We start from the raw sequence: 11522 nt of genomic DNA, 5'->3' as shown, positions 1-11522 counted from the left end.
TTCCAGTTCTCATTACGGCCGTACAGAAGGTTCTTTCGTACCTATCTAGGCTGTAGAGATTTACATTGTACCTATTGATACATTCGTAGACATACCATTCGTTGCTTGCGAATTTATCGAGGTAATTGCAGATATGTTACTGTTAACTGAATGTATTCTCTAAATGAATCTGATGGCCTCTCGTTTCTCACATGCTCGAAAAAACGCCTTCACGAAGATTCGAAAATGATGCCTAAGTTCGGCAATATCTATCCGGTAGATACCGAAATATTTATGGATAGAAGATAAAATGTACATTCTATGCGAAAATTTAGTAGACATTTACAGAGACAAAATAGACAAGGTCAATGCTTTCTGTTAGGTCACGAGCTTCAAACTTTTTATTGAACAGATGCTACAAAGCAAAATCCACTATTAATCACACTTTTTTCTATTTATTTATTTTTGTTAATTTTCTAAGTCGAAAATAGCAGAAGCTGTAAAATATTTCATTACATAATATGTAGATTTGGCCTACGGTTGATTCCTGTTTTCATCTCGTTTTCCTCGTTTCACACAGGCATCCAACAAGACCTTTATCTTCTGAAGAAATCAGTTCCCGAGGGGTAGACCACCTCTCCACGGTATACGATAAACGTCTGAAGTTTAGCTCAAACCTAATTTTCATTTCGTCACTTTCTATTTCCCTGAATGGACCCAAAATCAAGATAGGACCGTGCCTCTTTACTGTGTGTATATTTCTGTAACCTACTAAGGACTTGTGCAGCCGTGACCTCCTGGTGCTCCAAAGCATTGTTTCTCTTTTGTAGTCGAAAAAAGTGTGTAATATTTGCTACCGATTCTCTAGATGAAATGAACGTCTTTGCGGTTAAATTGGTCAATTAATCATTGTGTACCAGACGTCCCTAAAAAAACATGACTTAGTCTTTCTACAACTGGCTTTCAAAGATAAGCTATCTTTTTGCCTTTAACCAAAGTGTTATTTTGAATTTATCCGGCCCTGCTAAAACGCGATAGTGCAAGGTCTTTCTAAGTTAAACACTATAGTTTGAAAGTCGATGAACGAAGGCCGATTCTATTCGGCCTTAATGTAAATACGACCGTATGGATATGACCCTTATTGCTGTGGCCATCAAACGGCCTGTGACAACCCAGATGATTTAAACACCAATCGCCGAAGCATATCGACATACAAAAAGTAATTCCGATAAATCCACTGAACCTTATTTGTGCGAACCAGAAGTGCACGCTGCTGAATTTCGAATAAAGAAAATAAGTGTTAAATATTTGTTAGTACCAGTTGTCCCATTCCTTTCAGAAATGCCACCAACTCCGAAAAAACATGGCGCCTTAAGATCAACGTTTTCTATTGCAAAACAAACATTTGCTAGATGGTACGACCAGTATCATTATACGAAAAGAGACATATCGTTTCATAAATCCATTTTGTTCAAAAAATGCAGCAAACTACAAATATATATGTGAGCATGCTGAAAAAATAGGTTTCCAAGAAGCTTCTTGCTATGAGAAAATGGCGGCTTTTCATTGAGCGGACGCAGTTTCGACTGCAAACGGACATATCCCTATGGTTTTTTCAATACGATACACGCACAAACATTACAGAAATTAAATTCATTATAAATTATTATTAATTTCCCATTATAAATATATACAGGTGCGGCACTTAAATTGAGACTCTGTTATGCTTTGCTTCGAAACTTGTATCTAAGTAGAAATATAATTCTGCACATATGTGGAACATGTAATTTAACATAACCACCATCTATTTTTTTAATCCGCAAATAACTCTTGTGTTTGACAGCTCGTTAACATGGCTTAATACGGTGTAGCATGAAAAGTTCCGTTTGAACTACTCAGCTGCTTAGTTCCAAGCTAGAACTGAATTTTGGGTTGATAGCAGACTCGAAGTTCTAAAAGTGCCACAGCTTATAACACAAACAAGAACAACAAGCAATGAAGTTCAAAGGATGCAAAAAGTAACTGACCATTGGAGATTAGCTGGACTATTCAACTGACAACTGATTTCTACCTACTCTATAAACGACGCACCGTGTTTTGCTACGCTGAATTTGTTTTGTTCAGAGAAAACTGGCTCTTAGTAACAATGGCGGATAACGCTGTAAACCTCCTAGCAGAGTATGGACGTCAATGCTTTCTTTTTATATAGATCATATATACCAACTAATATAAATTAATAAGAATTTTTCAACGGATTACTCTTTTCAATCGTACGTATTTGACACTTCCCAGTCACGCATACACGTAATAAGGTATCGTGTAGAAGTTGTACCGCATGCCACGCTAGACGAACGACTAGTGCGTGAAAAAACGCGAAAGAGTAGTCTTTATATCTAAATTGAATGCCGCACAACCCGTAATCGCCTGGAGACAGTGTCAAAAATGATAGGTTTTTCAAACCAGACTGATATTGTATTAACTAGTAGACCCCGTGAATGTGCAGCTTTCAGCTGGAGGCATATCCGCGGTTGAGAACAAATATTGTATTGCTAACCTTAATTCTGCTCATGTGGGCGTGCTGATCCATGCTTTTACTAACTTTATAGCACTTGTGGCAATTTATCCCACAAGATCATACTTACCACATAACTTCACTTACGGTCATTGATGTTCCATACCAGAAAGCTACGAAGCACTTCAAACGAGTGGCTGGCAGGAAAAGCAGGATTTTTTAATCTTTTGATTATCATCGTATTGTGCCTGTTCCTAGCTCATAAACAATAATGACTATTCTACGTGCATTACAAGGCTCCGACGTCATCTATCCAGGCTAAAAATCCTTTACAGGACGAGCTCTCATCATAATACCCATACATTCATCAGATCTAAGATACAGGTCAGGCCACAAATCGTCCTGCAGCGCCCTCGTAATAAGAATCTGTTGTAACTACTATCAACGGTGTCGCAACAAAATATCGCAATGACATTACCTGAATATCAACAGAAACGTTAATAGATCACATGCGTTGACAAGTCCTCAACGAATCATGAACACTTCAAATGAAGTTTTAGCCCAATGAACACTGAGCATAGACAGGATAACAGTAATTGTGGAAAAAAACTCTGCTGGCCTATGGGAATATTTTTTATGGTATCAAGATAATGATATTGAAAGCCATGATCTCCTTACGTATGAAGACCTGGGACAAAAAATAATAATAAATTCGAACACCGCGACCACCCTATTACATTGCGTATGTCTGAAAGTAATAATGTAAGGCTAACTAAAACAAGACTTATGTTACAAAAAGTATCCCTTACTTCGTAAGCTTTCGCAGATCATGCTTGCGTGCAGTTTTAATTGGGTTAGCTGATCAGCGCTGTTACTCGAATCTGAGAAACTCGAGTCTCGTTTATCGTCGAGCGCCTTGAGATGGTTCCTAGAACGAGCTGCGGCCAGATGGGCATAGTAGACAGGCGCAGGGATGGAGACAGATTTAGAGCAACGCCCATATGTATGGCAAAGATTGTACGACACAGCCTGAAGTTCATCAGGTGACATATTGACGTCATCGTGAATCACTTGATAGTGTGCGGGTCGCGAGGTGCCTTGAAGGCCGGCATGCGAGCAGAGGAAAAAGTCAAAGTTCGTGGGATGGGTCACGGTCCCTTCGACCACCGTACCGGCCGGGATGTTTCCGCACGTACCCTGACCATCGCACGCGAACTCGGGTCGAAAACGCACGTGGTGACGTTTCTGTACAACAAGAAATGTAAGCGATGGTTCATATGCGTCTTCGAGCTCCTTGCATGCCAATCTGATTTGCAGTACCTCGAACGCCCGCACCGTTGGAAATTGACCTTCTGAGACGCCGTCACGGAAGAAAAATAAATGAAGAGGCTTTGTTCGATTGGTTCGATAGAACTCTTGCAAGCACTCCTTGACCATGTCTTTCAGATTGGCAATATATTCAAGACGGTTATTGGTCCGGCTTTGTTGAAATGAAGTAACGCAGTGATATTTCGAGGGAATATAGTCCAAGCTGCCAACGACAGCAGCGATCGATGGACGTTTGTCGCTGAGCGGTCCCGGATGTGAGACGTCTGCGCCGAACACAATGAACGGCTTGCTAAGGGCTTCAGGTAAGAGAACTGGTACGAGTCCATTATTAATTCCGCCCATTTTGGAATTAATCTTCATAAGAATGTTTGTGACAAAGTTCATACCGAATTTCCTACTGTCGATATTTAGTCCCCTAACGCACTGCGTCATCATGACTAACTCGCTGTTATTCTCGCTAATCTGTTTAATAGTTTCATACGAGGTGCCGCGACCAAGAATGAAAATCGTCAGCTTTGTCTTAGGGAACGTGGACTTGATCTCACTGAGGATATTATAAGGAGAGTGTTTAGATCGGTAGGTTTTGACGAACAGAGGAGAGGGCATATTCATTCCAAGCTTCCTGCCTACGTCCTGCAAACTCCGCACGAACTCGGCTCTTCTGTGGGCGCCATGACAGTCGACGATGCCCCAACAATCGACGTCTGCGCCAACCAGGAAGGCGTCAGTTTTCCATTGGCCTTCAATTGGAGAAACCTGTTTCGTCCCAGTCCTTATCTTCGGAGCAGGCAAGACACGGCCGTTCACTCGCTCGGGTTTCTGGTTGACTTTAAGGCCAAATTCTTTCATAAGTTCACGCCCCTCAATCTCAAAGATCCTGTGGACAGATTCGTCGATCATTTTAAACCTGTCGACCGGCTTGATTGCCGTTTTGCGAATTAGCTGAGTCCTCTCGTTAGAGCCAACAATTTTCGCATGCTGACCAACAATCGTCTTGCACACTTCCATTGGAATGAAATTGGTGCTGTCATCTCTTCCTTTCGTGAGCACGCATTGCAATTCAGGGTATTTCAGCACAATGTTGTACTGTTCGGCGAAGTACTGCATCACGCTTACGGATCGCCCTTCCATTTGAATTATACACTGTGACACCGGCTTTCTAGAGATCCCAGAGATCTTGTAACGCCGTTTATATGGAAGATGTGTCACCTGGAATCAAAACGAGTGAAATTAGCTCTTGTACTCTTACGAATGCACGCCTGATGGGCGTAAGAGGTAACAAAAATCATTACCTATCTTTAAGCCGCTCTAGCAGAGTAACGATAAAGTACTTAGGGTAATAGCCATGTGAACTACAATTACACCAATGATAATAATACAATACGATATTCTACATTATATTCTAAGCTAACGATACCCTAAGCTAGCGCTGAACGTAAGGAAAAAGGTGTTCTCGAAGTCCTCTGCCGCTGAAGCGAGCTCTTCCACAGAAGGAATAAAAAAGTGATGTGATATGCGTCAATTTTCCGCGAAACATTCTGAGCGAAACTTGAAAACGTGGAGGACTCAAGTTACTCCTGAAGAACTTGAAGAGTATGAACTATAGTTTAGCATCACCGTATTTGAGATAGGCGATTTTTTTTACTAAATACAGAAAATATACTTACTGATTACTTAAAGATCCTTCATTTCATAGCTAGTGTGCATATAGCTTTTAGTACGCTTAATCATACGTGCGTATTCAATTCAACGGGAGAAAGGCTACCTAAAAAAAAAAACTGCGATTTAATTTGATCTATTTTTCTTAATTATGTAATTAGGTTGGTTCAGCCGTCGCTAAACCATTGAACCCTGGCTAGACATCTCTTGCTCAAGCTATCGAACGAACTCCGCGTTATACTGCACCGTAATAAAGACAGAGTTGTTATAACAACGATGAAGCCTGTACCTAAAAAGCGAAATTAAGTCGTACCTCGATCTTGACAGCGCACAGCTCTTGCTCGAGTTTCCGCCGTTCATAATCAACTAATCCCTTGTTTAGCTGTTCAGCGTCCATCTTGTTGAGGAACTTTACAACATAGTCAATCAGCGATAGACTTTCGTGGAACACCGTAGCTGAAATGTTCACGTTAAGCAGTGGCTTACATTGACCTGACCGGATTGAGCTGTAATAGCCGAACCACATTTCTCGACACGGTCCTATCAAGAAATCGCCGGGCTGACGCGTAAAAAATGAACGGCCAACAGCGACAGTATTTTTGGCCATGGCCGACCCAGTTCGAACAACGACGTCTAACGCCTGCAGCACCTCAGGTCTCAATTCGTTCAGGGGGATAGTCGCCACGAACTGGATTCTCACCTATTGTTATCGTCAAAACAAACTCTTGTAGTTTTTAATCCAAGTCTAAAATAATGCTCCTTTGATAGTAATTTGATTATGATCGCGGAAGTCTGAAACCTCTTCGGTACCATCGATGCTTTAAATCACAGCTATAACTTACTCAGCATATTCAGTCTAAAACTAGCCGAATACGCTGCCTCTGAAAATCGGAGCAACTTTTGGCGGCCGTATCTGTCCGAAACGCCCTCTATTCAAACGATCTTAGAAATAAGTATATCCATTTAATGGACGTTTGCAATGAAATGTTTCATTTAAATTGTATATTGCACGTCCTGTTAATTCTACCTCTTACGATTTCGAATGAATATCTTCAAGAAACAAATATGATTTACCTCGTAACGAGACCTATGCGCAAATTCGTCCATACACGCGTCAGGTTCACTAGCAATTGAGACTACAGCGGAAACGTGCTGGGCAGGCAAGAGTTGAGCAAGGTAAAGATTGCTTCGGCCGTCATACGCAGGTACACAGCCATCCAAGCACGTCGTTCTTGCAAGTTCGTGGACGATGCGACGGTTTGTGGCGGTCGATATGGGACGCTGGTTCTTCGAACTATCATGTGAGGCTACGATATTGATATGATAGTGAAATACGTTGCTTAAAGAAGTGGACACGCCATAGAGGTTGGATACTAATGCAATCGGCTTACCCTGCGTTCCCATTGAGCTCCGTTGAGGCACTTCGCCCACTTTTAAAACCTGCAGTAACTTCTGCATCGCTTTAATAGATTCGTTCAGAACCATGATTCACTCTTTTACCTTCACCTGAATTCAGCATCAGAGACGCAATTATTCTTATGTATAAGTCGCTTTATTACAATTTTCCAATTCGACAAACATAGCAACTGCTATATGTGCTACAATGGTAAGCTATTTCAAACCTACGAAATTTATAAGCGACAATTAGATTCAAATAGAAAAATCCTTGGATATGCAGGACGGCGAATTTAAAACAATGCATCATAAGCCTTCCAACAAGCTTAATTCGTGTGTCAGATGCCTCTGACCCAATTAATACATTACTCAGTCCACCTTTCCTTTAAATAATTTGAGTTCTTCATGTTTAATTAATAATGAAAAATAACTATTTATCTATATATAACGAGTTAATCCAAGTTAATAACTTGAGCACGCCTAGACATCCCTACGCGCGCATAGGGGTACCAGCGGGAAAGAATTTGTATTATATGATAGAGATTTCGACATATGCGATTATGTATCGTAGATTTTCGTTGCTTTTAAATGTAGCAATAATCTTCGATTAAGCTTTGGAATTCGATATTTAAAAAAACAACAGGTAATTATGTTCTAAAGTGCAGATGAAGAGATTCGTTCTTAAAATGTTTGCCGCCCATATAGGAAGACAACTTTCGTAGGGCAGCCTTTGTTTTCGTAGGCCTAAAAGTCGCTTTCGTTATTTAGTAGTATAATAGTCGCTACTATTCAATTCGCTCGTGTCTCCAGCGTTGACTTTGTTATCTGTTGTCAGGTCAACGTAGGACCTGATCCGTTACGAGTCCAACTTCCCATTTTAATCGTTCCATAGATACTTTTCAGGGTATCCTACCAAGCGAATGAAAAAGAATATCAACAAGCTTAAGACCCTACCGGTGCGTTACTTCCGTTTCGACAATGATAATACCGTGACTATGTTTAGTAAACATAAAGCTAGTTCGATAATCGACGAAATCAATCAGTTACCATCATTTCTTCATAAATAAGTTTAATATAATAAACTCGAACAACATAGGGAAAGCTAAAATCATCAACAAGCTATACTGAAATAAAAACCCCAAGTGTTTTTAAACCGAGAGAAAACGAATATTTCTTGGTGTAAGATACAACCGGAACCTCAGGTGTGCAAGAAACACCGTTTGCTGCTGCAGCTAGGCTGCGAGGACACAGATATTAAAGATATAAAAATACAGTGTCGAAAATATCTACTAGTTATAATAGTATGCCTCAATAAATGAAACGTTATATATACAAAATGGGCTCAAATGAAATACCCATAAAGTAACGTGATAATAAGAAACACATTGACTCGAACTTGGTACGGTATTATAGTCCTGTGATTGGGCTATCGTGAGACTCTTACCTAATTCGAATGCACACACAGACACCCATTATTAACTACTATGTCACCTGTCGCATAAACGAAGAAGCGTCTTAACCTGATCTTATATCCGGGTGAGTTAAGACGCCATTTGAAATTATAGACTATTATATACTATTTGTTTCGATTATAAATTGAAGCTAAAAAATCGGCTCACTGCCGCACCTCCCTCCAGACTTTATTGGTGAAATATAGTGGGTAGGACGAAAGGAGCGCGTCTCGTCATTTCCTCAACGTACTTGCTATAGTAGCTCTTCGGGACTTGCTGCTCAATGAAGGGATTAGCGACAATAAAAACAAGCAAAGCTAAGGTTAGATGCTGACAGCGCTACGATACGCTGGTGGCAAATATTAGGTATGAACTTAGCGGGATCCATATCCAAGATCGTAACGGAAAAATACCGGATCAGACCGATCTAGCGTCCGAGAAAGGGACGCTATGCCTCGTAATTTTAAATGCTCGATTCACCCATGATAAGAACTAGGACACTGTGACTGTGAGGGATGACGGATAAAAGCACGAGAGATGCTGGAAAGGTTGCCCGTTTCACGCTACGGGCCTCTCAATTGACCTCTACACTAGTTTCTGGACATACTTCAATTTTGAGAAACATATAAAATGTATGAATCGAAATACTCATACCACTCTAAACTAGAAGAACACGCGTTTCAGCTTATATTAACCACACGTACAAATCACAGTATATTACCGGATGATAGGTAGACAACAATTGATATATAATTTACGGCTAATAAAGAAAAACACATTTCTGTGAACTTGACACGCGACGGGTGAATTCAACTCTGTCCTATTTTACGACATCACAAAGTTGCTGATGACCGTGCTACAGTTTAACGGCCACAGGACCTATATCAAGTTTGATAACGATATTTTTAACGTATCAATACAACCTTATCTCATCCTTAGCCAATATTCAATATGTATTTGTCTATATATATATATATATATATAGACAAGTCCCCTAACCCCACCAACACACAACACGTGGTTCTGCCGTACCAATAACTCAGTGTCTTTTATAAGGGCAGTAAGCAATTTAAAAGAACCGTCAACAATCTAAATAGCAATGTCTATGAACGTGATGATGTTTTTTAACAATAATCGATAAAATATATGGAGAAAATACCACACTTGAAACATACCGATCTCGAGCTGTGTGCTGTACGTATAAATGATATAAGTTTGTTTGCATGACGTCTGCTCTATCGACTGTTCGTAACGATGTTTATGAACCATGTTTATGTACACGTAACACGTCGTAGCGAAGTGGCGTGCTCTAAGCTTATCCAATCCTGGAAAGATTCAAAATAACAGATGACCAGAATGCAACTTTGGCAGCGTGCGATTTCTGTCAAGTAGCAAACAAGTTACCTCGCGCACTATGTAGTGGAATATCACTAAATGTACGGATTTCGAGCAATCTGTGGCTTACACGTCACAGCGTGTAAGAGCGCTTAAAATATCTATGCACGACAACAAAATGTACATGCAGTCGACATTTTAACCACAAGTTGAATAAATACTACCATCAGCCCTTTTCCCTTATAGTTTAACCAGTTATAGGATTTTTATGTTGTTTATCATATCGACTTGAAAATTTGCCGTGTCTTAGGCGGTCAAGTTTCCTGCTGAAAGAGAAGAGAGATCCCGCCAACATGTCACATAGCCTCTGTGAACAGTGCTAGATATTTTATTTGGAGATTTTCCTATACGCAAAAATTGAGCCCGAATGGAATAGTTTTTACATTTTTAAATATCTTTAGATACCGTGTCCGCGATTATTTAACATTCGCTTAAGGTAGTTATATCAAAAGAACTTGAGCTCGTTTTCGGTGTTTTTTCTGCACTAATGGCACTTGGACTAGCCGAGTAGTCTTCCAAAACGAACTCAAGTAAGAGTATCTGCGAAAAAAGTATATTTTACCGAAATTAATTAAACGAAAAATTTATAATCTTATACCTATCTTCATGTAAGTGCAATAAGCTTATTTTATATACAAGTGTCAGTTAATTACAAACGAAATACCTTGCTCACTGCTACTGAATTAAAGAGGTGTATTTCAATAATGACGAAATGAGTTTTGCGAAAGATTATTTTCCTCGTTTTTTCCGTTCGACGCCAGTAATCAATGAAATTGATGAATACTGTTCTAGCTAGATAAATGGTTCCTGCGTTTGTTTTACACGACTGTGCATGTAACTTTCCTTAACAGGCTAAACCGGTCAAGCCTGCAACGAAGTCTGTGACCAGACTAGTAGCGCCCTCTGTGCAGCCCTCCATATACTACTCAAAACTGCAGCCCGGTTTCTGGGGGTAGATCAAGCCACGGAGACTAACACGCTAGTTTCTTGAGCGGGTTTCTTTTAAACCTTAAATGTTTGCAACAATACACTCGACTTTCAGTATAGACTTCTCTCCAAGTATGCTCTGGCTGGACACTCCGTTGCAGAAAGTAAAGAGAATTCTGTCGACTCTGCAACTAGGATTGCTTAGCTGTGAAGGCCAGCATTAAAGATGAGATACTGATTAATCAACGAAGAGAAAAAATAAATACGTCTAGCATCGAACATTTCAGCGAAGTACGCAAAGGCTTTTAGGCGATATTAGGTCAATAAATTTGCCAGTATATTGCAATGTTCCTTATTTTTCTAAGTTCTGATTAAGGCTGTGGGTAAGATCAGTCTTCAAGCGCATTACATCTATTCAGCAATTATACTTGCGATGCTCCAAAGAATTTCACCCGAACGGCTAAACTAGAGTAGTTAGGAATGTTAAAATCAAAATAAGGATCTATTTTTTATTATATATTTTTTAGGTAACGGTCTTTTTAGTACCCTCCACGCCAACCAGATATATTCTATAAAGTGCTTCTGTTTTATACGAATCATATAAAGTTTACAATAGAATTGATATGATAATGCGGTCGAGACGAGAAAAGATTTATTGTTTTTATGACAGTCGTAGTAGACCTGTACGTGTTACCTATTCATCAGTTATGAACATCGTCGGCAAAATTGATGCTATTTGACAAATATTGTTTTTTTTTTCAAGTTTATCACAAGTTTCCTACTACTACTACAAGGCATGACAGGTCCTGTAGCAGCGCGATACTTAGCGCAATATTTCTATACTCGCTTGAACCCTAATTGTCATGACAATAGAA

The 11522-nt window shown here is 39.8% G+C and overlaps 1 protein-coding gene across 1 annotated transcript; it reads right to left on the bottom strand.

Moving 5' to 3' along the window:
- Nucleotides 1-351: 351 nt before the first annotated feature.
- Nucleotides 352-9559, bottom strand: LOC111260206 (protein argonaute-2). Its single transcript, XM_022832780.2, has 4 exons — nucleotides 9501-9559; nucleotides 6554-6985; nucleotides 5793-6179; nucleotides 352-5029 (listed from the first exon to the last, which is right to left on the bottom strand). The coding sequence occupies exons 2-4, from the start codon at nucleotides 6962-6964 to the stop codon at nucleotides 3281-3283; spliced, it is 2547 nt and encodes an 848-aa protein (XP_022688515.1). The 5' UTR covers nucleotides 6965-6985; nucleotides 9501-9559; the 3' UTR covers nucleotides 352-3280.
- Nucleotides 9560-11522: the final 1963 nt, after the last annotated feature.

Source organism: Varroa jacobsoni, unplaced genomic scaffold, assembly GCF_002532875.2.
Source record: "Varroa jacobsoni isolate VJ856 unplaced genomic scaffold, vjacob_1.0 scaffold_410, whole genome shotgun sequence".
In the NCBI taxonomy this organism is placed as follows: domain Eukaryota; kingdom Metazoa; phylum Arthropoda; class Arachnida; order Mesostigmata; family Varroidae; genus Varroa; species Varroa jacobsoni.
This window is presented reverse-complemented; position numbering and strand designations above follow the sequence as displayed.

Bases quoted from the DNA above. Each gene is read 5' to 3' on its own strand.
- LOC111260206 (XM_022832780.2), bottom strand. From the start codon at position 6,964: ATGGTTCTGAACGAATCTATTAAAGCGATGCAGAAGTTACTGCAGGTT. The intron at 6,180-6,553 runs GTAAATCATATT...CGATAACAATAG, and splicing joins CGCATAGGTCTCGTTACGAG to GTGAGAATCCAGTTCGTGGC. The intron at 5,030-5,792 runs GTACGACTTAAT...TTTTGATTCCAG, and splicing joins TGTGCGCTGTCAAGATCGAG to GTGACACATCTTCCATATAA.